This window comes from Chiloscyllium plagiosum, chromosome 27, assembly GCF_004010195.1.
Source record: "Chiloscyllium plagiosum isolate BGI_BamShark_2017 chromosome 27, ASM401019v2, whole genome shotgun sequence".
In the NCBI taxonomy this organism is placed as follows: Eukaryota; Metazoa; Chordata; class Chondrichthyes; order Orectolobiformes; family Hemiscylliidae; genus Chiloscyllium; species Chiloscyllium plagiosum.
In genome coordinates this window covers 36,009,525-36,036,817 of record NC_057736.1, presented here as the reverse complement: position 1 = coordinate 36,036,817, position 27,293 = coordinate 36,009,525, and the positions used below count along the sequence as shown (strand labels likewise).

General features: G+C 39.0%; 1 protein-coding gene across 2 annotated transcripts; it reads left to right on the top strand.

Annotated features, from left to right (window-relative positions):
* The first annotated feature begins 1,617 nt into the window (after positions 1-1,617).
* Positions 1,618-26,189, top strand: LOC122563733 (ribonuclease ZC3H12A). 2 transcript variants are annotated; one of them, XM_043717885.1, is made up of 6 exons: positions 1,618-1,730; positions 7,982-8,586; positions 16,628-16,767; positions 18,969-19,203; positions 21,295-21,401; positions 23,822-26,189. In XM_043717885.1, the coding sequence occupies exons 1-6, from the start codon at positions 1,632-1,634 to the stop codon at positions 24,832-24,834; spliced, it is 2,199 nt and encodes a 732-aa protein (XP_043573820.1). In that variant the 5' UTR covers positions 1,618-1,631; the 3' UTR covers positions 24,835-26,189. The 2 variants fall into 2 exon arrangements, with proteins under 2 accessions (XP_043573820.1, XP_043573821.1); XM_043717886.1 differs by lacking the exon at positions 1,618-1,730 and adding an exon at positions 1,916-1,971.
* Positions 26,190-27,293: the final 1,104 nt, after the last annotated feature.

Sequence of the window (27,293 nt, the reverse complement as noted above, 5' to 3'; positions counted from 1 at the left end):
AGTCACCAAATATACATTTGCAGTTTATCTTTCTACAATAATCCTTATTAAGAAAAATCATATTCTGAAATTTAAAGTTCAATAAATATTTTTAATATGAACTGTGTAGCACCTGTATGAATCCTCTGCCCAATTATTCACATCAAACAGTATCCAATTATGACATGAACCACAATTCCAAGAAGTTGGCAGAGCTGGGAGCATTAGAAACCATACAGGAAGCTCAATTGCCGAATATGGTATTAAAAACAGAAAGCACTCGAAATACTCAGCCTGTCTGGCAGCATCAGTGATGAGTTAATGGCTTGAGTTGAATATAACTCTTTCTCAGAACTGAGACCATCTTCAAAATTGAGGAGATGGTTGTGCGGGCAATAATGATGGCATGATATTGTCACTGGATTGGTAATCCAGAAGCTCAGGCTATAGTTCTGAGGATGCAGTTTCAAAATTCAACAATGACAGCAGGTGGAATTTAAATTCAATTAATATATTGGAAATATGTAAACAGTATCAGTGATAGTGACCATTGACTATTATTCATTTTTATAAAAACTTATTGAGTTCATTCATGTCTGTTAGGGACAAAAATCTGCAATTCTGACTTAAATATGTGAGTCGAGAGCATAGTGCTGGAAAAGACAGCAGGTCAGGCAGCATCTGAAGAGCAGGAAAGTCGATGTTTCGGGTAAGAGACTTTTATCAGGAATGAGGCTTGTGAACCGAGGGGGCGGAGAGATAAATGGGAGGGGGGTGGGGCTGGGGGCAAGGTAGCTGAGAGTGCATTAGGTAGATGGAGGTCAGGATAATGGTGATAGGTTGGAGAGGAGGGTGGAGCAGATAGGTAGGAAGGAAGATGGATTGATAGGACAGTTCATGAGGACTATGCTGAATTCAGAGGTTGGATATGGGATAAGGTGGGGGGGGGGGAGGGGAAATGAGGAAACTGGTGAAATCCATATTGATGTCGTGGGGTTGGAGGGTACCGAGGCAGAATATGAGTCGTTCTTCCTCCAGACGTCAGACGTCGGGTGGTTAGGGTGTGGTGATGGTCTGACGCCTGGAGGAAACATGCCTCATCTTCCACATTGGGACCCTCCATTGCCACGGCATCAATGTGGAATTCACCAGTTTCCTCATTTCCCCTCCCTTTGCAATGCTCACTCTCCCCACTAGATATGTGACTCCAGACCTACAGCAATGGGGTCCTGGAATTAACTGCCCAGTGCAATGCTTGGGCAAGGGCAATTAAGAATGGGCAATAAATGATAGTGTTGCCAATGGTGCCTACATTTCACGAATGAATAAAAATAAAGCACATTCAACCCAAAACATCAACTCATGTTTCTTTCTGCACAGATGCTGCCTGGTTCCCTGAGTGTTTCTGCTGTTTCTGCAGATACATAGTGTATCACTTAAAACTGTGTAAGTAGACTCAGCAAATTATGTGTGAAAAGTGGAGCAGGTCCGATCAGCCCAGGCAGATTTCCTAATCGCTTTCAGCTATTTGCACTGGTGAGAATCAGGAAGTACAAGTGCTTGGCGGGGAGCGGGGTGGATTCTGCATGTATTTAAGTTGTTTCCTGGCAACAAAACAATTTCATGACATCACAAGCGGAGAGATATAAGCTATGACTCCGGTCCAGCAATCAGTTGAACGCACAGACTTAGGTGTGATTGGAATGCACCTATTGGGACTAGTAAATGGAGAACCGTGCAAACAGAGTCTGGTAAGTATGTTTCCCCTCTTGCTTTTCTCACATTCAAGGCTAGGTAACAGATCTAAAGTCCTTTGAGGGGTTCTTTCAATGCTCTGAGGTGCATTTTTACACCACTTTGTGTAGAGTGGGAGGACGTATACAGTAAGACTGAACTTGCTGAGACTAACTCATCAGTAGGGACGAAGCTGTTCGGCAGAACCCGGGACTGTTCTGAACTGGGCATTACTGTAAAAATGTCAATGCTTTTCTGGTGAGTATATCAGTGTGACGTTCAGATAGGAAATGATGAGCATAATAATTCCTGGGGACGAGAAAGGGAATGTAAACTAGTTGATAATGTCACGAACATGTTTTGTTTAAACTGTGGCAGTGGGGGGTCCGGTTAGAAATTAAAGAGAGCGCGTGAGACATGTTAAGTGAGCCGCTGATTTAAAATAAAGTTTGGTGACAACATCCCGGCTGAAAGGAAGTAAAATTGATATGTTTGTAGTTCCGTCTTCAGTTATACAAAGCTGTAGAGTGGCTCAGTGGCCTCTCGGTAATTGGTATGATCGTTAGTAGTGAAGCACATGCCGTGTCTTGTGCCCACAAGGGTGGGTGTTCATTCTAAGAAGAGTCAGAAATGATACAGGCGGCTTGTTGTTCTTGCACAACCGGTATGTGTAACCTTAAAAAAATGAAAGAGAGCAGTGTTGGAACAAACGAATCTTGAAAATGTATCATGAGTACGGAAATGACAGAATCAAGGAAACCACCGTCCCACTGAACCCTCAATTCGTCTCATGGTGTAGCTTTGAGAATTAATGTTCGTGTGTGTGTGTTCTCACGCCTTATTTTTATCTGCTTTTTAAAGCCAAAAGGGTCACGTTCTCAATTATTTTTTTCTGTAGTAACCATTTTTTTTGTAACATCTGGCGTGTTTGCGAATTTGTCTCGGTATAGTTATTGTGGCGAATTCATACATTGAAGGTGAAAAATAGTAACTGAGGGGAAAAGGAAAGGAGTGACATGGCGAGGATGCAACAAGCATAAACACCAATACAGACTTTTTGGTTGATTGTGCTGCAATTGTGCTGTGGAATTCCATGATTCAGGTGATCACAAAACAGTTCTGAAGAATTTCTATGTTCTTTACCCATGACAAAGTTTCTGGTAGCCCCTCCTGAAATAGAGGATGTAATGTAGAGGCTTGAATAAGTTACTGAGAATTGAATCAAAAAAGATTAATTTTTTTCACGAGGATTTAATTAGTTTGAGTTGTCCTGATATATCGTAGAAATCATTTCAGAAAATGATCAAGTTTTGCCGTGCTATCTAATGAAGAAACTCCTACCAGCAATGTCTCCCTTACCCCTGCCTTCCACAGTTCTTTTAGAGGAAAAATGAATGAGAATAGCAGGAGTTGGGAACCCTACAATTCAATGTGTTTTGTGAGGTCACATTAACATTCCATGTCTAGAAACACTACAAAAATGTTCAGTTCAAATGTATAAGGAAGATTTTAAATATTCATCACAGCATATAGACACCCTAGGACATTCTACTATTTTAAACACTCTTTAAATGTCAGCTGTCTTCATTCATCTGACAAACCTTTGAACTGTATGTTCCAGAAAATGTAAGTTTTGAGAGAAAAAAATAGATTGGATGAAACAGACTCAGTTTTCTCGGTTATAACCTTTAGTTTCTGTTCAATGGAAAAGGGAAATGGAATTCTTAATCATTAAAGGTCGACATTAAGAACTGTATTTTTATTTCAGGCTCTTGTATTAATTTTAAAACTTGTCTCTAAATTTTATGGAGGACTTAACTGAAGCAGGGAATTGAAATGTTATTGACAAATATTCAATCTTGGATCCAGGACAGAGTCAGAGAGGCATCAGAAGCCCATAATAAACTAACATTGAGATATGGATGACACTGGCAAGGCCAGCATTTGTTACCAATTCCTAACTGCCAATAAAGAGATGATAAGCTATATTTATGAAGTATAGGTCGACCCATAATGCTACCATGGATGGAATTTCAGGATTTAGATCCAGTGACCGTGAAGGAATAGAGATACAGTTCCAAGTGAAAATGATAACTTGGAGGGGAGCTGACAGCTCATTGTGTATTCATGAAGAACACTTTGCACCTCAAGGCTGTAGCCTGAGGAAGGTGTTGATGAATTAACCTTGACAAACTACAGACACTGGGAGAATGTGCAAACTCCACACAGACAGTCATCTGAAGTTGGAATCAAACCTGGGTCCCTGGTACTGTGAGGCAGCAGTGCTAACCACTGAGCCACCATGCTGCCCCTAGCATAGTGATTTACCAGTTGATGATTATAGTATGGCAGTCTTCTATTTATGAATGAGACATACTGATGGGAGAGCTCCCATCTCCTGTCATCCCCTACCTCACTTTCTTTTCAATGATTGTGGATAGGTCTCAAGCAGTCTACAATTGAAATGATGGAAAGTTCATGAACTGAGCCAATAACTGGAAAGTGAATTTCGTCGCCATGTTGAATGGCTTTGTTTTCTCCTCTTTCTGGGGAACCACTTACATCCAATCTTCACATCACTATAAGGACATAAGTTAAACTGACATAAATTAAATTTCCTTGGATGGTGATGGCTAGCACGAGGGGACATAGCTTTAAATTGAGGGATAATAGATATAGAACAGATGTCAGAGGTAGGTATTCTTTACTCAGAGAATGGTAGAGGCATGGAATGCCCTGCCTGCAACAGTAGTACACTCACCAACTTTAAGGGCATTTAAATGGTTATTGGATAAACATATGGATGATAATTGCTTAGATGGGCTTAAGATTAGTTTCACAAATTGGCACGACATTGAAGGCTGAAGGGCCTGTACTGCACTGTAATGTTCTATGTTCTATAACCATTTCAACAGAGGGCTTTGGCTTCTAAACAATGTAAATATTTTAAAAATTTTCAGCAAGTTTGTCTCCTGTTCAAGTCTTTTTCTAATTATATATTGACCCATACAGCATCAGAAATACAGCCTGACTACCCTGTATCATTTTAGCTGTTGTGCAGGCTGCCACATTTGGCTTAGCAACAGTCACTGCACTGAAAGAAAGGACTTTGAGACATTTCAACATGTTACACGGACGTTTATCATGCAGCACTGGGCAAAGATTGCTTTTGTAAACATGTTTTGCAGCTTGGAATAATAGGGAAGATAAGAGCACAGAGCAGTCACGTGGTCGATTAATGGTGAGAGAAGGTACGAAGTTTAAATCACTCAAAAGGGCAATTCCGTGAATCAGTTACAGTCACGATAAGTTATAAATAAGATATGCAGATCCATTTAAATCATACAGGTATGGTCTGGAGGCCTTATTTGCATGGTCTATTAAACCACAGTTTGACAAGGGGCAGATAAATTGGCATGAGTTATGTTTCATAAAAAATATTATTGCAAAAAAAAGCCACTAAAATTTTTGAAAAGAATGTTGGCTAGATAGCTGCAATTATGATTATGAAAATGTTGATTATAACATGTTGATTCCAAGCTGTAGACCATAATTTAGAAATATACATGAGGTTACGTCATTAGGAGCTAAAAGATTTGTTTTCACATGTTGAAAACTATAAGGAACGTTTGCATCTGTGATCCCAATGAATTGATGTTTGTAAAAATTATGGATACACCACAGATGATGAAAACTGTCAATGAGATTTAGAAGCAGATCTGAGTGCATTGTATCCAGTTATCATTTATTATTTTACAATATCCAATATAAAATAAGAAAACCTTTGCAATGTAAGGTTTAATTTCGGAGCTCCGAAAGCTAGTGTGCTTCCAATTAAACCTGTTGGACTACAACCTAGTGTTGTGTGATTTTTAACTTTGTACACCCCAGTCCAACACCGGCAACTCCAAATTTTGCAATGCAAAATATCTTTCAGAACCACAGGACACCCCAAACTGCTTAAGACAAAGAAACCCCTAGAAATGCAGTTTGGTGTAATACAGGAAATTTAGTAACCAAATTGCACACATCAAGGTTCCATACTATCTGAACCAGCTACATATGCAGTACATCTCTGTATTATTACAGAGTAAGTAAATGCCCTCAAGTAAATGTCCAGTCACGAGTGGTGTGCCCACAAGGGTCTGTTTGTTATTTTTATTAATGATTTGGACGCAGACATAAGTGGATGGGTTAGTAAGTTTGCAGATGATACTAAAGTCAGTGGAGTGGTGAACAGTGTGGAAGAATGTTGCAGGTTGCAGGGGGACTTGGATAAACTGCAGAACTGGGCTGAAAGGTGGCAAATGGGGTTCAGTGCAGATAAATGTGAGGTGATTCACTTTGGGAAGAATAACAAAAAGGCAGAATACTGGGTCAATGGAAAGATTCTTGGTAATGTGGATGTGCAGAAGAATCTTGGTGTCTATGTACATAGATCCCTGGAAGTTGTCACCCAGGTAGATTGTGCTCTTAAGAAGGCATTCAGTATGTTAGGTTTTATTGGTAGAAGGATTGAGTTCTGGTACCATGATGTCATGCCGCAACTGTATAAAACACTAATGCAACCTCACTTGGAATATTGTATACAGTTCTGGTAGCCACATTACAGGAAGGCTGTGGAAGCATTGGAAAAGGTGCAGAGGAGATTTACCAGGATGTTGCTTGTTCTGGAGAGAAGGTCTTATGATGAAAGGCTGAAGGACTTGGGTCGGTTCTCATTGGAAAGAAGAAGGTTAAGAGGCAATTTAATAGAGACATACAAGATGATCAGAGGATTAGATAGGGTGGACAGTGAAAATCTTTTTCCTAGGATGATGGCATCTGCTTGTACGAGGGGGCATAGCTGCAAATTGAGGAGTGATAAATTTAAGACAGATGTTTGAGGCAGGTTCTTTACTCAGAGTGGTAAGGGCGTGGAATGCCCTGCCTGCCAGTGTAGTTAACTCAGCATATTAGGGGCATTTAAACAGTCCTTGGATAAGCACATGGATGATGATGGGAAAATCTAAGGTGATGGGCTTAGATTAGTTCACAGGTTGGCAACATCAAGGGACAAAGGGCCTGTTCTGTGCTGTATTGTTCTATGTACTTCTATGCAGAGCTTACTGAAAAAAAAAGTGCACATTGTGATGAAATGTCATCAGATATTATCAGCAAACCTATTATGTGCCCCCATTTTGGTTTGTTCTCCTTTCAATGATGTTGTCAAGTCCAAAAGATTTGAGTAGAATGGCTGAGGTCATTCCAGCTACCCCCAACGTTTGTCATTTATTTGTACTGGCTTTTGTCAGCCATTGAGAGGGACAGTGGTGAGAACAAGAACCATAGATGTGTAAAGTACGTAGGTCTGCATGTACAGCCTTCAGTCCATTTGCTGTGGAGATTATCTTGCAGTGTAGATGATAGCTTATACAGGCAAATATAAATGGGTCAATTAAATGATTCATTTAAATCTCTAATTTAGTCTCAGTTAGGAAAAGCAGAAGCTATTAAACTAAGAGAAAGTGCTGAAAATACTCAGAATGTCAATCAGTATCAGTGGAGAGAGAAGCACCTTTTCTCAGAAAACCAATCCTGTTCTCCATTCTAATCCAGGACAAACCTCTCCATCAGAAATTTGAACATGCCTGGTAATTACTGCTCCCATGCACACAACAGGACATTCTCAGGGTCCCAACAGTTAACAAGAACTCAAGTTCAGCACGTCATATTTCCTGATATCAGAAGATTTTGCAAATTAACTCTGTTTCTCCTTGTACAGAAACTGTCATCCCTGGTTAACATTCCCAGCAGTTATGATGTTTAGATTTCCAGTATCTATTAGCTTTTCTATTATGAGTAACTTCATCATTGCCAAACATCATTGTGACTAAACACTAAAGGGGTTCATTCACACATGTAAATTAGCTTTTTGCATGCTTCTGACATAGAATATGAGACAAATATTGAAAATTTATTCGCAGTCAATGTCTGTTTATTCTGTGTACTTGCAATTTTTGAATAGTTTTGGAACAGAACCTCAGTTTCATGTTAGAACAACAGGTTAAAATTTAACCTTAATTTGCAAAAGTTTCAGGAATTTGCTATTTTCTACAACAAAGCGCACTTGTAATTGAGAGGTTCATTTTATAAACTCAATGCCCTCTTCCCATTTCAATTTGGGTGAAGTAAGACTTTGTGCTGTGAATAATAGTTGTGACTGCTTTTAAAACATAAAGTTTTTTTTATTAGTAATGCAAATGTACTACTATTTACCTCTTCCCAGGATTTAGATTTAAAAGAACGTGGAGTCTCTCTACAAGAGAACATGAATTTGGCGGAACATGCACAATACAGCCATAAACCTTCCTTGGATTTCCCTAACTGGACAAAGAATTTCCTGGTTGATTCCTCCCATCCATCAAGGACTAATCCTACCAAGCAGAAACTGACTTTGAGTGAAGTCCAGTCAAATGATGAATGTAAAAGTAACAGTTCAAAAGAATCCAGAACGGGTAATAAACTAGAGGCAGAGTTCGGGAGAAAGCAAGAGGTTGAGGAATCCCCAGCACAGAATTCCCCTGACTCCTCCGAATTGCAGATGAAAGTGGACTTCTTTCGTAAGTTGGGTTACTCAGCGGAGCAGATTCATATGGTTTTCCAAAAAGTGGACAGTAGCGCCGATACCAACACCATACTCGGAGAACTAGTGAAGGCACAAGGCACGATGGAAAAGGAGCACGCACCAGAAGAAGTGCCTGTACCTATCCTGGTGTCTCGTGGAGGTCCTTCAGCCAAAGTCCCAGCTGGTGGACCAGTGACCGAAGAGCTGCAGGAGCAGAAAGTCAACTTGCGAGCAATTGTTATAGATGGCAGCAATGTTGCTATGAGGTATGTTATTGTTATTGGGTTTTTAGCCTGTTCGTGCTCAGAGTATGTAGGAACATATTGTTAACCATCAACACTCTAATGCTGCAAGAGGAAATACAGGTACATTCCCCACTATCTTCTGATCTACTGTAAGTGTTTGAATTTCAATTCACCACAAGGTCAAGAATTGAAAAACAATAGGGGATTTTTTTTTAATAGAGGAAGTCTTGTGTCTTACCATCTTGTGTCTTAACCTATACCTTTAGCTAGTATGGCCATTCTGTAATCACATCCCATTGCTGTGATACGTGGTTTTAGCTCTGACATAAGGAAGGGGAACTGGAAGTCTTCATGGGGCCTCACATGGAAAGTTATGGCCTTTCTGTTATTGTTTTGTGCTGGTCCTCCTCACCCTTCCCTGCCTTGCCCACACCTCTGTCAACAGAACCTCAGTCACCACATGTACCTGAATAACCAGCTGTTGGCCACGCCTAGCCCAACTTCAACAAGACAAAGGTCGTAGCCCACTCACTTCCTACCTGTCCCATGTGAAGAGTTAAACGCTAGCATGTTAATGAGGCAAATTGTCATGGCCTCATTCACTGGTGGAAATTATAATATTCTATTGGCTGTCATATTGATTCCACACAACACTCTCCTGCCTTCCCTTTTCCCGGGAGAGAGGTCCATGTATGTGGTCAATAGTATATGTGTCAGGAGTCATAATAGTGTATATGTTCCTGTGTCAGGAGCTCTAATACCTGAAATCCAAAGTCCTTACTATGATGAGGCTGAGAATGTGGAAAGGAATTACAATGGTTGTAAAATAATTCTGCCTATAAACTTTGTGCAAACTTCAAGCTAATGAGCCAATTCCTGGAACCATTTGACATTCTGGGAATCTAGTCTTTGTTTCCTGTATTGATTTTGTACCCTTGACCCTCTGCTGACTCACCAGCTGCACATGTTTTCATGTATAAATCTTTCATTAACTATATGCAAATTGGCTGCACTTCCTGCTGAGGGGAATTTTTGGCTTGGCATGGCTAGCAGAAGTGAACTTACTGTGTGTCTGTTACCAGGCTGTGAATTAAACAATGAAGGATTCCAGAGACAGTCACTGCCCATGCACTGAATTATTTACCATAGTATCACAGGATGGTGGGATTGACACATCTACAACCAGACAGACAGACAGAGAGGGTCCACTGGCAGATTAGATTAAGTATGTAAAATCTGACCTCAACCTGTGACAGATATGCCTTTGAAGGGATTGACTCCAGTGGCTAATTGCAGATCTCAAATTATCAAATTTAAATATGGTTCCACTCATTATATTTTGCTTGTTTAATATTATTTAACTATTCAATTGTCCCATGTCTCATGAAAGCATGCACTTAATGAAGGGTTCTTTTAGCCTTGCTTTTGGGTCAGGAGCACAATGTCTTCACATTTGTCTCCTCAAACAAATTTTCTGCTGCCTGTTCTCCAGCACCCCTATCCCTAAAAGTTCTGAGTGGTTGTGGATTTGGGAGGCTTTTCCAACAGCACCTTATTACTATTTTGAATGCTATGACAGTGACATCAACCATTCCGTCAGATGAGCTGTAGTCAAAGCAGCTGCTTTTAAGCATTGTTCTAATGGGTGTTGCCATGAAGAACAGATCAAATCTGACAGGCTGGGATTTAACTCTTCTACAAGCAAGAGTATTTTCTGTTCTGTGAGATACCGACCTAAAACAGTGTAACTCTTGGAAGTTGAGCTCAGGTTTAAGGTATCCAGTTTTGACATTCAGAGTAATCCTCATGTTTACTAAAGTTTCACAATAAGAGCTAAAAGGTGAAATTCTAAATGAAAATAAACTCCCCCTATCCTTTCTTGTTCATCAAAACTAATGATGATAATTGAATAATCACAGCTCAGAAACCAATTTTGGCAAGATTGGAAAACGGTTTAGAACAAATACAGAGATTAAATTGTATCTTATCCTCAACTTATGTGTTTGAAATCTGAAGGACTAATGTAATCATGTTCATTTGATCCTTTACAGGATTTGTTTCCCATTGAACAATGTCTGCATTTTCAACTTAATATTTTTAATTTAGAAAGTGCAAACTTGCAAATGAAAATATATCCTTAAGTTTAATTGTGTTCTTATATACCATCTATGAAACAAAGTTGTGACCTTGTAAGAACAACCTCCCGAAACACCACTCCTTGAAGAAAAATATCATAATGAAGAAAAGTTTCGCAAATCTTTCAGGAAACATATGAAGCAATGGGGTTACTTAAACTAAAAAGTATCGAATTGCTTCTAACATAATTCATTTGCAATTGCAATATAGACACACCTTCTTGAAGCAAGAAAATCATTTGCAAAACAGAGAATAATGAAGGCAGCATTAAATAATTACAAAACTATGACAAGACATTTAACAATGTAGTGTGCACAATTCATTCCAATAAATATGGAGGAAGTAATCAAAGCCAGCACTTAAGTAAGATTAACAATGGTAATAAATAGCAATAAATTTAGATGCTGCATTTATTCAGTAATACTGCACAGTTATGGTTCTGAATATGTTCTCAAACCATTAACCTGTGGTCAGTTTTGGCTTGGCTGAGCATTTGTCAAACTCACATGGGCACACTGGTTTGATAGCTATACCATATTGACAATCCAAATTCATTAGAATGTGCAGAGTGAATCTGCTGCCTGATTCCAGTGAGCAGGAATGGGAATTGAGGATCCATGGGAAGAGTCCTTGTCAGTGAGACTTGGGGTGGAACAACCTGAGGTGACCATACAGGACGTTATGGGGGTGGCAGCAGGAAACACAATGCATGGGAGGCCTTGATTTCCTATTGTGAGCTCGTTGCTACTCCTGATTCACAGGGAACACAATAGCATTTTATAGAAATTAACTTCCAGTCCATAAGCTTCACTCAGTTCTGTTCCTTTTTTTTCAGCATAGTGCCTGAATGTGATTGAACAGGAAGATTGGTTCTGAATCCTTTCTGGGTGATAGGATACAGTCTCAATTTTAACCCTATTACCCCATTCTCATTAGACTGAGAAGGGCAAGCTTTGCACCATTCTTGATTTTCATGAATGACACAGTGGGTTGCAAAGGTCTCTCCCAGTGTCTGCAGGTAAACTCAAAAGTATTTGCCAATTCATTGTAGGGGCTTTCCTTCAATTAGAAAAAACTTATTCTTATCAATGATCTTGGTGATATCATAACTGTAATAAATTGGGAAACTCATTTAAACAAAAATAAAAAAAAGGATTAGCTGTTTCCTTGTTACTCACTTGTCTGTAAGTTGCATAGTTTATCAGATATGTTGGCTGTTGTTCTTGACTCCATCCAGGACATTTTAATATAATTGCATGGTGTTTCCCTGAGGAAACATGTTACCATTCTGACATCAAATCCATTTCAGGACTAGGTGATTTGAGTATCCTTAATTCAGGGACTGCACAGTAAGTACAATAGTTGGAGTTCAGGAAATTATTATGCTTGGTAAACAAGTATAACTGATGGAAGCTATTTTGACTTCCTGACATGGATACTGTTTCATGTGTCATAAAACATCAGAGGAAATTGTTCGGTATCACAGACATCACGTTGTTTCAGCTGTGGCTTAATGGCTTGCGTCTAATTCAGGAAGTCATGGCTTTAAGTCTGCTTTCAGACATTGAACACAAAATCTAGGTTAACACTCCAGCTAACGTTGAGGGAGTGCTAGACCGTCAAAGTTCTTTGACTCAGTCCTGTCCAAGACATTTTAATATAATTGCATGGTTTTTCCCCTGAGGAAACGTGTTACCAATCTAACATCAAATCCATTTCAGAACATGGGATTTGAGTATCCTAAAGTAGCTCACTTATGGTTGAGATAATAAAATGAGGTCCTGCCTGCCACCTCAGGTGGACGTAAAAGATCTCATTTGTACAATTATGAAAAAGGAGTTTAGGTAACATCATCAGTGTTCCAAAGTCATGCATCTGACAGGAAAAAGTAGATGATAGACAATAGACGCAGGAGTAGGCCATTCAGCCCTTCGAGCCTGCACCGCCATTCAATATAATCATGGCTGATCATTCCTAATCAGTATCCTGTTCCTGCCTTATCTCTATAACCCTTGATTCCACTATCTTTGATCTGAGAGAAAATTATTCTTAGTGGAATCTTGTGTGCATAATGTGGTCACTATGTTTCTTATATCACAAGAGCGTACCTCCAAGAAATGTTTCATTAGCTAGAAAGATGTCTCCAGTCACAATCATCAAAAACACAATGCTTTTTAAAATTATGCTTGACCTTGAATTGTACAAAATAATCACTCCTTTCCATATATTACAGGTTGATGCTTGCATTATTTTTGATATTTACACAAGCAAGCAATGCTTTCGAAGTTTCATTGTAAATTAGCATGTTGAAAATATTCCAAGAAGAGATCACAAATCGTCCTAGCCCTCACGAGAACTTTTAAAATGTGACAAACTTAAATATAAAAATGTCATAATATCTGAGTGATTTAGAATATTAATCCAATTAAGTTATTATTAGTCACCTTCTGAGACCAACAGTTATTATTTATTTGAGTCAAGTTGCATCTATAATCTGTTCTCAGAACTTCATATAAAAATGTTGTGGTGATCTTTTTATTATTTTCCTGTTTACTTATTTTGGTCCAAGCTAATAGTAATACTCGACTAGTCAGATCTCGGTGTGAAAATTGGCTTGATAGGCCATACATTTTAGTTTTGTAATTTGATTTCCACAGTGGTCAGTCGCTGAAATTATTTACACAAGGTTGCCAGTTTCTAACAAAAAAAACACAAGTTATTGCACAAAATATAAAGATATTTATATATAATTTATAAAGTTCTTAGCATAAACAGCAAAAGGAAGAATTCAACCCTTTCCCAGACAGTCACCCCAAGTGAAGTTTCACTCCTATCTGAAATGGCTTATTTAACTGATGAGGGAGCAAATATTTCCTTTTGGTGACTTTCTATACAATGGCCAGATGTGATTCTCTTTCCATTGCTGTGTCTCCCTGAGTGACGCAGATGCCAGCAACTTCACTGACTTTTCCTTACAGAGTTCTAAAAAAAAACTGTACGTAAACTGTGCAAACAGTTTGAAGACTTCTTTTTAGCTATGAAACCCCAAACTACCACAAACCAAACCTCCTGCTGGTATGAAACTGTGCTTCTCAAATGAAACCTGGATATGTATAGAAATCAGATTAGGGAACGTCATTAAAGTTCAACCACACAACCATTTCATTAATTAAATCCCCAGGTAGTTTATTTAAGCATTTAGCTTCAGATGCATATTTTCTTGGAAATAATGTTTGAACTCACTGTTCAGAAACTATTTTTTGATCATTATATTAAAGCAAAGCCACATTTTCAGAATCAAAACTAAAATCTCTTTCCTTTCACTTTCCATTCAAATTCACAAATAATAAAAAATACTACAAACCTGCAACTCAAAATCTCTTCATCATTTGACATAAGGGCAAGAGTTCTTAATGTTTGACAGGACTTCTAGAAATAACAATGTTTTCTTTGTACTGTGCAGGTTACAAACTCTCTGCGCAGTTATTATTCTGTCTACAGCCATTTTACACAATAAGGATCATGACTTATATTTCTTCCACTCATCAAGTTGTCACTGGCTTGGTTATTTTAATAAATTAAACCTTCAAAAAATCACATGCCTTGCAGAAAATGTTGCTTTTGGGATCAAATTTCACCAGCCTTTTGTTACCTCAACTGGATTACGAGAAATTTCTTTCATTCTGAATTGAGTCAGGGATTAGTGCAATGTACTTTCCTTCTCTATTACAGTAAGCACCTCTAATGTCAAATTTGCAACATATCTCTATGATTATTTTATTTCCTCCTTCATATGATCGCACATTGATCTCAGGTGACTCATTCAGATTGAGGGAGATAAGGCATTGATACTTGGCCAATTCATAATTTTGCAGACATATGGCTCAAACTTATTGAATGGCTGTGACACACACACACAGTTGGGTGGCACAGTGGCTCAGTAGTTAGCACTGCTGCCTCACAGCACCATGGGCCCAGGTTCAATCCCTGCCTTGGGTGACTGTCTGTGTGGAGTTTGCACATTCTCCCTGTGTCTGCGTGGGTTTTCTTTGGATGCTCAAGTTTCCTCCCACAATCCGAAGATGTGAATTGGCCATGCTAAACTGCCCATAGTGTTAGGTGCATCAGTCAGACGGAAATGCATCTGGGTGGGTTACTCTTCAGAGGGTCGGTACGGACTTGTTGGGCCGAATTGTCTGTTTCCACACTGTGGGGAATCTAATCTAAACATGCATATACATCAAACTATATGCATTATGAATACATCTATAAACAAATACACATACACAGAATCTTCTGCTCCAAAGGGGGAGTGCTTGGAATTAGAAATGATACTCAATTAAACAGGATGTTAACTTTCTAACCAAAGGCCGATTGAGTGTCTAAAGGGGTGAATTAAGGCTGCAATTAATACAGTTTGAGCAGGTCTGGAATCGTACAACAAATACATCAGGTAAACCAGTCAGGACAGTTTGGCTGCTGAGGGCAAGGTAATGTGCCTGATCAAGGAATGGATGTAGGGCAAGGGAGTCTGCTCATTGCCTTTACTTCTGATTTTTCCTGCCCTCTTCTGTGATGTTCAACCCAAGAATCTCTTCCACCACAAACATTTCCTGTAGCCCTGGGTCCACCAAAATGCCAGGACTTCAAGGGTGTTCTTCCAGTATCAGTCACAGCCCCTTTGGATAGACCCCTGCCATCTCTACAAAATTCTGACCTCCCCATTTGGCCTTTCCTTGTCATCTAACTGCATGTTTCTTTCATGTGACCGAAAGACCAATATTGCGTGAGCTCACGTCGGATTTCAACAGATAAGGATGTCAAACTGGAAGTAATGTCAGAAAAATAAGATATAGAAATTCAATAATTGCATTATTGAATTCAGAAAGAATTTCCTTGTCTAAAAAATGATACTAATGTGAACTTGCTACCACAGGGAGTGGTTGAGGCAAGTCATATCGAAGTACCAAGGGGAAACAAGACAAATATATCAGGGAGAAGAGAATATATAGAAACAATGATAAATTTAGATGAGGACAGATGGGAGGAAGCTTGAATATAGCATGAAAAACAAGCATGGACTGGTTATGCTGAATTACCTGTTCCTATCCTGTATGCCCTATACAGTGTATTACGTGATTGAATTGATGAACCAAATTGTAATATGATCTCCAAGTGGCAGAATCATAAACTTCAGATATTCCTATTTTAATTTGTTATGTATCATGTATTGAGACTTAGAGTTGTCATTCTACATTAGGCACCCATTCTTCCCAATAATGTTGTCACACATCCCCAATTACATAACACCAGTTATATGACCCAAATTTCTTTTGAAATTTGAAGCATTCCACACCTCTCAGGACTGTGCATTGTCTGCATTAAGTGGCCAAATAAAGCCACGATTGTGCTGTTACTGAGCACTTCAGTGCCCTTACTGCTGAGGTTGCTAGAATTTATATGCAGTTGCATACTTCTGGTTGTGTTACTCAGCAAATTGATACGTTGGCATTTAGAGCCATGGGCTTCATGGAGACAATTTCTCAATTGTCATTTCCTGCAAGGTAAGTTTCCAAACCTCAAACCAACTATCAGACTGAGGCAACTGAGCAATCGAGAAGAAAACTCAAGATTTCATGAGAAGAAGAGGGGGAGAAACGCTGGGTGGGAGTGTGTCATTTTTACGCTGAAATTGTAGTACAAAAGAGTTATTAGCACTGTAATGCAGTGTTAGTTAGCAGCCTGCTCAGTTTACATGTTAGTTTTTTTTTGCCTGCCTTTTACACTCAGCTCATACATTTGTAGCTGACCAATGTAAAATTCAGAGTGGATTGGTTTAATGCCTTCAATTATAAGTGCTGTCAGAATTTTAAGATGCAGCATGCAGTGAACACTAACTCCTAGTTTATCTGCTCTTATGTTTCAGTCACGGGAATAAAGAGGTATTCTCCTGTCATGGCATTCAGCTGGCTGTGAACTGGTTCCTGGAAAGAGGTCACAAAGATATCACTGTATTTGTCCCATCTTGGAGGAAGGAGCAACCAAGGCCCGATGTGCCAATCACAGGTACACAAGTGTTTCGATTGATTTGCCATTAATCCCATTGTACTGAAAACACTATCTCTATTATCATTGTTCAGGACCATTGTGAAAAGAGCAAAATAAAGCAATAACTTTTAAGGAAATGTTGGGCTCTCCACGTCAGTGCTTGCTGCATGCTGAGTCAATAACTTTTTAAACAAGACCCCACTAAGCTCAGTTTTTTGGGGGACAATTAACTGCAGTCTATCCATCTGCACCTTGAGCTTTCCTGTTACTAAAATGAAACATGTGTTTCTTTAAATGGTAAATGAAATGCTTGTGACTGCAGAAATTCACCAACGATCCTTAGACTGCAGCATCTAAACCCACAACCATTCCCATCTAGAAGGACAAGGGCAGCAGGTCCAGCCCGTACTTTAGGGTGCGAAACTAAATCGATAAAATCTGATTGCTTCTTGGTTGCCTTGTGATTCGGCAGTAAGTAACATACAATGATCTCGGTAATTTCTGCAGCCCGTATTCTTGTATGATCTAGGCGTGTACCTTATTGCCATTTATAGGAGCAATATAGATGCTGCATTTCAAACATAACAACAGCTCATAAAAAGCTTTGGCTGTGGAGCACTTTTAAATGTCCTGAGATTGAAAAAGATACTTTATAAATTTTAATTTTTGCAACATTGTGGATAGCGTATTAGTGTATATTCTACTCCAAAAGTGTGCCACTTGTCATGTTGATAGAGTCCTCTAGGACATTTGTTTTGATTCAGTTGGGGATGTGGGCATTGTTGGCTGGACCAGCATTTATTGCTTCTCCCCCTAGCTGCCCTTCAGAAGGTGATGGTGAGCTGCCTTCTGATTTGCTGCAGTCTGTGTGCGAAAGGTTGACCACAATGGCCTTAGGAGGGAATGCCATTGTTTTGACCCAGGGACAGTGAAGGAACAGCAATATATTTCCAAGTCAGCATGGTAAGTGGCTTGAAGGGGAACTTGCAGCTGGTGGTGTTCCAATGTAACTGCTGCCCCCGTCCTTCTCGATGGGAGTAGTTGTGTGTTTGGAAGGTGCAATCTAAGGATCATTGGTGAATTTCTGCAATGCATCTTCTAAGTAGTACACAAGGATGCTACTGAGTGTCAGTGATGAAGGGAGTGGATGCTTGTGGATGTTGTGCCAATTAAGCAGGCTGCTTTGTTCTAGAAGGCTTCCTGCTTATTGAATGTTGGAGTTTCGCCCAACAAGGCAGGAGGGGAATATTCCATCACACTCCTGACATGTTTGAAATGGTATGTGCACATGTGAAACAGGAGGTCTGTCATATGTCTGTGTCCCCCTTTTCAAAAAATGTGAGCAACAACCTCATGCATTCTGCCGTCAGTATTCTGTGCTGCTTTGGAGTCAAATCAGCAGTTTTATTTTGTACAATTTAGCTTCCACTACCAACCATCAAGTACTTTCTCCTCACCATCTTTGTCAACCTCCCATCCTCTCCAAATCATAACTCCACTGATCACCTTGGTTAATGTCCAATCTGACCCTTCTTCCTTCTCATTCTCCCTGGTAACTCGACTAATTTTAATCTTAGCTTTCACTTCCAGGTGACAGTCCTGACAACTAATCCCAGCATTCTAATTAATCGCAGTCTTGGTTGAAATCAGCTACCTGAAATTGACATTCTCATTTACATGGGCATTCATCTTCATCAGAGAGAACTTAACAACAGACATCGACATAGCTTCAAATTGTCTTCTTTCTGAGAGTTTAAACATGCCGAGTGCTCATTATCTATTGATGTCCAATTAGCAGTCGCAAAATACTCTGCATCCTGAGAATGAGTGAAACTCAAAATATACTTTTAGCAAATCATAACCAAATTATTTAACGGAATATTTATTGTATTTGACGCTGCATAGCTTCACAGGTCCGAGCAGCTCCTCACAAATGAGTTACCTTCATGGAAGAACAAGATTAATTACACTATCATCTGATAAGTATTTCCAACTTCATAAATATTTAGAATTCTAAAGCTGTCAGCTGCTTTCTGGAGAGGCATGTTCTATTAACGGAAGTCTTCATAAATAAGCATTCAATTAGAGAATTAATGGATGGATTATGGTAATTTCTGCACAGTGAATCATAGTTCTGTTAACAAAGAGTGTCAGGAAAACCACATTAGTTTATTTTTACTGTCACTTTAATTGCTAATCCATCATCAATTCCCATTTAGACCAGCACATCCTTCGAGAGCTTGAAAAGAGAAAGATACTTGTCTTCACGCCATCGCGGCGAGTTGGTGGGAAAAGGATCGTCTGTTACGATGATCGTTTTATTGTCAAACTGGCATATGAGACGGATGGTATCATTGTTTCAAATGATACCTACCGGGACCTGCAGAATGAAAAACCTGAGTGGAAGAAGTTCATTGAAGAGCGTCTGCTGATGTACTCATTTGTGAATGACAAGTAAGTCTTTAGTAGAAAGCATTTCTCTTAATGCATTTCTGCCAATTATTTCAGACCGACATCCAGATATATCAACACCCTTAACTTTTATCACCTATAATTATAATTATAATTATAACCTATAATTAACTGACCGCAACTTCCATTTTTGTTTCATCACCTTGTCTAATAATTTAAACCATGATGGTGTTCTGGATCATCACCTAACTTAATCATTTTATCAGAAGTTTTTTAAGCATTAACCAAGCTTTGACATAAACCTAACCCAGACTTGGTAAGAACAGCAGGTTACTTTCTCTAAAGGAAATTCCTGAGTTTATGCAACAATCTGAGTTTTATCATTACAGCTTTTTATATTTTTTAAACTGAATCCAAATTCTCAAACCACCATAGCAATATTTTAGCTCTCAATCTCTATTATTAGCCAATGAGCAAAGCCACCAAACCACTCTAAATTAATTCATATAAGATTAAATATTTACATAAATATCAGTTCAAAGCAGATTAAATACATACGTAACATGATTGTACAGTCGCAAATGGCAAGCATGTGAATGAGATTTATAATCAGTAAGTCAGAGAGCAAAACCAAAAGATTGGGTGTCCATTTGCAGTGAGAAATGCTTTTAAATGAGCCACACTTTAAAATTAAAATGCGTGAATTCTACTCCTAAAGGTGAGCACTATATCTGGCAATGCAAAGCATTTTAAACCCTAAAACGGGGATGTGACCTATTTGAGGTTGAGGTCACTCCAAGCTTGCAATGAAGACTGGGAACCAGTTCAACTCTCTTTGGACTTAATAACCAATCCTTCAACAATGTGAGGCATAAAATCAAAGGAGAAAAATGCTTACTGTCATTAATTGGTAATGACCGCAAAAGAAATCTGTGTTGAGTTAACTGTTCTCATTAAGTGGGAAAGAGGTGGGCCTGGGTAAACAGAAAGGAAAATCAGACAAAGGTATCAAGTTGGGGGTCAGACCCATTATCACCAATCACATGTCTGGGTTAAAGAGTGATCCCAGCACATTCTGTTTGCACTCAGCAGGGTCTTGCATTGACATTGTGAGGCAACTTTGATTCCCAGCCAACATTGAACCAGTGACTGAAGTTGGTTCTCAGTCTCCATGGTGCATGTTCTGGACATTGTGCTAGCCCCAGACATGAACAAATTGGAACAAAAGAAAAAGCTTTACAGATGCAAAAAGGACAAGACTGCTCAGCTTATCTAATTGATTATTGCTTCTTTTTTCTCATTACAAGGAAACAAATAATTTTTTAAAAACTTGGTAAATGTAACTGAATTCAAAGTCCACTGCACAGTGGTGGAGAACTTGTCCATGTTGTAAAATGTGGGAAAAGAGAGCAGTATTGGCATTGTGCCGGTGATCAGTTTTGGAAATGACCAGTGACTGCACTATAATTTTGAAATTGACCTGATTATTTCAACCAGGAAGAGAAAGCAAAGTTATCATTTAAAGTGTTGCATGTGTCCGAGAGTGACTCACAGAACAGTTTTTCCTTCTACCTTTGATCTTTCTTTCAACTGTTTCTTTATTTGATGAATACTTGAGTTCATCATGATGACATGTCACAATTACAGAATGGAAAGTACCTCCAGCTTTTGCAATTAACTCCATATGAGGCACTCCCAGGTTCATTGCTCTTTCTACAAATTATCACCAAGTTAATTTAGCCTTGAAGAACAATCAGTACATCATTTTGGCATTCCATTTTTGATCATCTCTGCTGCCTTCATCTTGAAGCTTCACAACATTGAGAGAACTGTAAAATAATTACTGACTGTCTTTCACCAGTTGGGACTGGATTCAGAGCAATGTGCTGGGGCTAACATTGTCTGTGGGTCACCGTTTTTCTCAATAGCTCCATGACCACTAAACCCATTTGTGAATTTGGGCAACACTGAGTGTATTAAGTATAACGGGTGCAGTGATCTTAACCATGTTTGATCATTTCAATCTGACCTTGTCCTGTGGAACTTTCTCTTTATTGCAAAATGTTTGGATTAACTAATGTTGATGGTTACTTAGTTTCCCCTTTCTAATAATGGATTTCTCCTGGTCTGCAGGTTCATGCCCCCTGATGACCCCCTTGGGCGTCATGGTCCTAGTTTAGATAATTTCTTACGTATCAAGCCTGTAATACCAGAGCATAAGCGACAACACTGCCCCTACGGTGAGTACTTTGATCGGCAATATGCAATGGTTTGGTCTCAGGTAATCTAATCAGCCTACCACTCCACGAGTGAGCCACAGTGTGGTTAAATTGTACGGGGATATGGGCAGCTCCCATTTGACTTGAAATAAAATTTCAACTGAATACTTGAATGCTGTGTGGCATAACCTGGTTAGATTTCAGCAGTTCTCTATGGGTATTTGACTTCTGTTGAATCTCTGTGGATTTAGCTAACTGAAGTGCTTTACAATGGGAAAGGTATCTTCACGTAAAATTATTTAGATGAACCTTGCAATAGTTCGGTGCAGAAAAATGGAGAGGGTCTAAGACAAGTTTGGGAAGTTCTAGAAGGAAGTAGGGAGAGGGTGGAATCCTTCACCCAAGTGGAAAACCCAGATACCAGGGGGCTAAGGTTTAAGGCAGAGGGGGGAAAGTTTAAAGGAGTTTTCTCAGGAATGATTTTCACACAGAGGACGGTAGGTGCCTGAAGCGTGCTGCTAGAGGAGGTGTTAGAAATGGACATGTTAGCAAAGTTTAAGAGGCATGTACACAGATACATGAACAGACAGGGAATAGGGGGATACCACCATGTACAAGCAGATGGGATTAGTCTAGAATGGCATCATGGTCGGCACAGACTTGGTAGGATGACGGGCCAGCTGTAGTGTTCCACATTCTATGACCTGTTGTTTTGGTTGAGCTGGAAAGCCAGTGACAAAACGATGTGGCTGGCTCAATAAGGCAATTTTGGCAGATCTTTTTGGGATACTTTGGAAGGGATTTGTTTTTATCATATTACAAAATGACTAACAATTGTATCGGACCTTTCACAAAAACAGGATATTGTCAGTCACAGAAGTGCTGTTGCAATGTTGGAAATAGACCACATGCTATGTACAACAAACTCCCACTAAACAAAATCATGACTGTGAAATTTGTTTTGGTAACATTAACTAGGGGATAATTGTTTGACTGGAGGCTGAGGATAACTCTCCTACTGATCATCATATTAATGTCTTCCAATTTCTTACAAGTTGTTTCACTGTAAGAATTAAAACCCTGCATTGTTTACACTGGAATTAAGAAAGTCACCTAAGCCTGATGTCATTAATAAAAATAGAAACTGCTGAAGCAACTCAGCAATTATGGCGGTATCTGTGGAGAGAAAGAAGGGTTAATTTTTTGAGTCTAACTTCAGAACTGCAGAAGGGTCACTGAATGCAAAATGTCAATGCTGTTTTCTCTCCACAGAGGCTCCCGCACCTGCTGAGTTTCTCCTAATATTTCTGTTTTTATTTCAGATTTCCAACATCTGCAATTTTTTCAGTTTATTTCCGTGATGTTACTAAACTGTTCTGAAGTCAGTACCTGCTATTTGTGGGTCAAATACCAATTTCAAGAAGATAGTTTTTCCTTTTCTCAAATTTTTCAATTGGATCATTGTCAATATGTTCCAATAGTCATAGCTGGCTTAAGGGTTGTATCATGTTCATGGCTATATGGCAATTGTTGCACTTGGCATATTCACTTGTGACTATACCTTCTAGGATACTTCCTCACAACAACAGAGATTGACCGTGCAGGAATACAGAGGCACAAAGCCAAGTATCGTCCAGTTTTTTTAAGCCAACATGGTAGTTCTTCAACAGAATTCAATTAGTCTTTGTTGTTCATCGATTGTCAGAGATTACAAATCAGGCTCATGAGTTTTCAAACTTGAATTTTAAGTATCTTATTTAATGTCCAAGAAAATGAACCCAGTAACTCACTGCCATTAGCCACTTAGCTATCTGAATGAAGAAGACCAGAGATACAATCTTTTATAATTGGCTGGACTAACTCATCAGGCCTAACAATTGCTTGCTGTATTGCCAAGTTAAAATAAGAAGGTGTCAGCTAGAGTTCAGCCTTCTTACCCTGTCTACACTGCCTCTTTGAAGTATGTAATGTACATGATGGTTGAGAATGGAATCAATTTTGGCCTTTTATGGTGCAACAGTACCATGGCCGAAGGACCAGGGAGCAGTGGTTCCATTAAAGGTGCATGTTGGCACTGCCAAAGAGGTGCAGGGCAAAAGGCAAAATATATATACATTGTGACATTTTAATAAAATGTCTCAACAACAACATGAGATTGCATTTGTATAATAGCTCTAACATTGTAAAACGCCCCAGAGTACTTTATAGATCCACCATTAAAGAAAAATTGATGCCAGCCACAAACTGAGACTATAACCTGAAACACTTGTCAAAGATGTAGGTATTAAACCTTACAAAATGGAGAGAACTGAAGAGATGAAGATTTAGAAAAGGAATTCCAAAGCTTAATATCTATATTTTGATGCCACATATGTAGCAAATTGTTTTACAAAGGATTTTCAGAAAAACTTATATTTTTATTTTCATTTTCTTTACTACAGGCAAAAAGTGTACTTATGGCATCAAATGTAAATTCTACCACCCGGAGCGAATTAACCAGCCCCAACGTTCTTTAGCAGATGAGCTCCGTGCTACAGCGAGGTCCTCTCCAACTAAGAGCCTCAATTCTGCAAGCCCACACAAAGAAGAGAAAAAGGCAAGTGTGCCAAAGCGGCCGACATATACCGAAAGTGGTCCAGCCACTTTTAATCAAACTGACAATATCTCAGGGAAGAGGCTCAGCCCAGAAAGACAACACGCAGCACAGATTGCAAACCCGCCTGAGAGCAGTGCAATGTTAAAAGGAATTGCACAAACCAAGCAATCATCAAATACAAACGCTGAGTGGTTTAATCATACAGCCTTTGACAACACCTCAACCAATTCAGTATGTTCAAACGCACATAAAAGTTACGATGAAGGCTTTGTGTCATTTGAGAAAGAATTCTCTGACATCTGGCCTTCTAGATCTCAAAGTCACAGTGAGCCATACTCTATAAACAATGGACAGTATTATTTACCAACCCACAGTTTAGACCATCATCAATACAGCTATCATTCCCATGAGTCAATGCCATCAATCGGAGCTTGTGGTTACCCTCCTCATAATCCACCCAGTAGCTCGCACTGTTGCATGGCCATAGGCAGAATGTCAATCCATCCACAGTTCAGTCTACCAAGTGACTTTAATTCGCCAGGCTCGCAGAGACCACGAAGCTGTTGGCCTGACCCACACCAGATCTCATCAAACAGCAGGTCAAGCAGTCTTCCAGATCCTCATGGGTGGGCACTGAAAAGATGTGACCAACAGCTCATGGATCCCTACTGGAAAAATAGCCAATGGCCATCACATGACCACTGCAGAGAGGAGCGGGAGACTGTCCGCATGAAGCTATGTGCCATTTTCCAACCCCACCTCGTGGATACTGTTATGAAACAATACCCACACCTTTTAGACCCCCAAGAGTTAGCTGCCACAATTCTAGCTTATAAATCCCAAACCCCTAATATTTAAGTTGCCACAGCACTAAGAGTTCACTAGTTTATCCAAACAAATTGTTCACCGTTAATGTGATAATTAATCCGAATCAAATGGATTGTAATGCACAAATTTTACTTGCATTAGTATATAACATTTATAGGTGTATTCATAAAATTCCTTGGTAGTCGAATTTGTTTTATTGCAGTGTTTGTAGAAAACAGTTCAAGATACTTTAAGACCGATTTCTAATCAATACAGTGTTTCAGAATATGACTCTTGCATTACAGTCTCATTTTACTGTAGGTGATATGAGAAGAGTAACTTTATGTCCACAAGCTCAAAATAGCTTTTACATAAGCAGCTGGGATTTTCTAAATTTACTTTTAATGATTTTTACTGTTATCTGTACATATTGTACATTAATCATCCTTAACTGTACATATTGTAATCTGTGCATGCTGTAATTGGTTTACATATATATATATATATATATATATATGTATACTGCAATCAATATGTATTGTCTAATATGTTAAACTGTATATACTGTACATATTGTAATACATATATACTGTACATACTGAATTCCATACATTTCATGTCACAGTTTTGACTCCTGTATAGTGCTGTTCTCACAACTGATACCTTTAGTTTTGTGGGATGGGAGTTTATACCTATTTTGGAAGCACTGCTCTGCTTGAGGAGTGCAGACCATGTCAACTTTTATGCACATGTATGTGAACTCAGTGCAATCAAATTGTCAAAAAAGAATTGTCTTGTGGGCTTTGTATAAAGCTACAGTTTTGTTATCAATGTGAAACAAAAGCATCACTCAGCCCACAAGCTGGATGTGTTGATACATATTGTATCTTTACTAAGTTGTCGCTTTGATTGTGTCTTAGAAATGTCTCGGAGAAAGATTTGTTTCAGTGGTGAATGCAGTTGGATGATTTCGATCATGGAAAATTAACTTCACGTTACTGCTTGAAGTAACATCAGCCATTAAATTTGTTACACGTTCAGGAGCAGCTTGTTAGCTAAGTGAAACTGTCAATTCAGTTAGTCTTGACAAAGTGGGATAGGCACCTAGGAAGAAGAATGGTGCTTTAATAATGCTTTCTTAATTGGCTGTCTTAACCTGCAAAAAACAGAAAGGTGTTTGTTGTAGCAAATGAAGAGTCAAAAGGAGGCTGCAAACTTACATCTAAACTCTGCTTTAATCTATTTGTAAATATTTGACAATGTCAGTAGGCCTGACATCATTCATTTTGATGAATACAAATTCAAGCATCTTACCAAATATGAAAGTTAGTAAGTATGTAAGTTAGCTCGCTGAGCTGGAAGGTTTGATATCAGACGTTTTGTCACCATGACTAGGTAACATCATCAGTGAGAGTCTCCGGTGAAGGGTTAGTGATATGTCCCACCTCTCTATTTATAGGTCTTGCTTTCTTAAAGTGGGTGATGTCGTTTCCAGTTCTTTTTTTTCAAGGGAAGGTAGATGGGATCGAAGTCGATTTGTTTATTAATGGAGTTCTAGTTAGAATGCCGAAACATCTGAAAACAACCTTCCAGCTCAGCAAGATAACTTACATACTTATCATCAACCTGAACTATAAATCTTCACAAAAATTGCTATAAAACTTAGTCTTTTGGATTTTAGTTTAAATTGGTTTGCCCCAATGACATCCTTTGCAACTGATTTAAACTTAGTGTACACTGTCAGACTGGCTGTTTTTGATTGAATAGTTGTTCATGAAGTCAATTCTGCAGTCACCACTGAAGGGCAATTGAAATTGGCTGCATTGGCACCATGTGCCAATCTACAGATTGTAGGGATTGCTAATCTGGTGTATTTGACTTCTATGCAAGAGACACCTGAAAAAATCAGAACTACAAAATCATTTGTAATGGTTTTGTTCTAGTTAAGCAAACTGCTTACATTAAAAAAATTATGTTAAGACTTTGTATTTTTGACTTTTTATAAACAGTTTATCTTTGTGCTAAGTAAACTATAAGATACGAGCTTGTGTTTGAAGCTGAACTATATGGCATGACTGCTTGATACCAAAAGTGATGGATCTTAAAAGGGCTAAGTGAACGGGGGAAGTATTTTGCAACTTATTGGGCTTTAATTGCAGAGGCACAACAATGTGAGGTGAGATTTCATTTCCCTGCATGTTGGACACAAGGAAATATCTTCCCAGTTTTCTGGTATTGAGGTCACATTATTATCTCACCAATGTACAATGCAAACTTTGTTTATACAGTGACAAGTACAATTGTGCTATTATGAACAGTAGTGTGGATTTTGGAAATCTTCCGCACCCAGAATGGAACACCCGTGGACCTGAGCCCCAACCTTATGTTTCCCTTTCATTTATCCTGCTACTGCACAGGCAGCAACTTCCAGAACGGTGTGTTTGCCTGCCAATTACCATGTACAGACCCTTCTGTGCAGCTTAGAGGGAACGTTGGTCCCAACCGTTCCA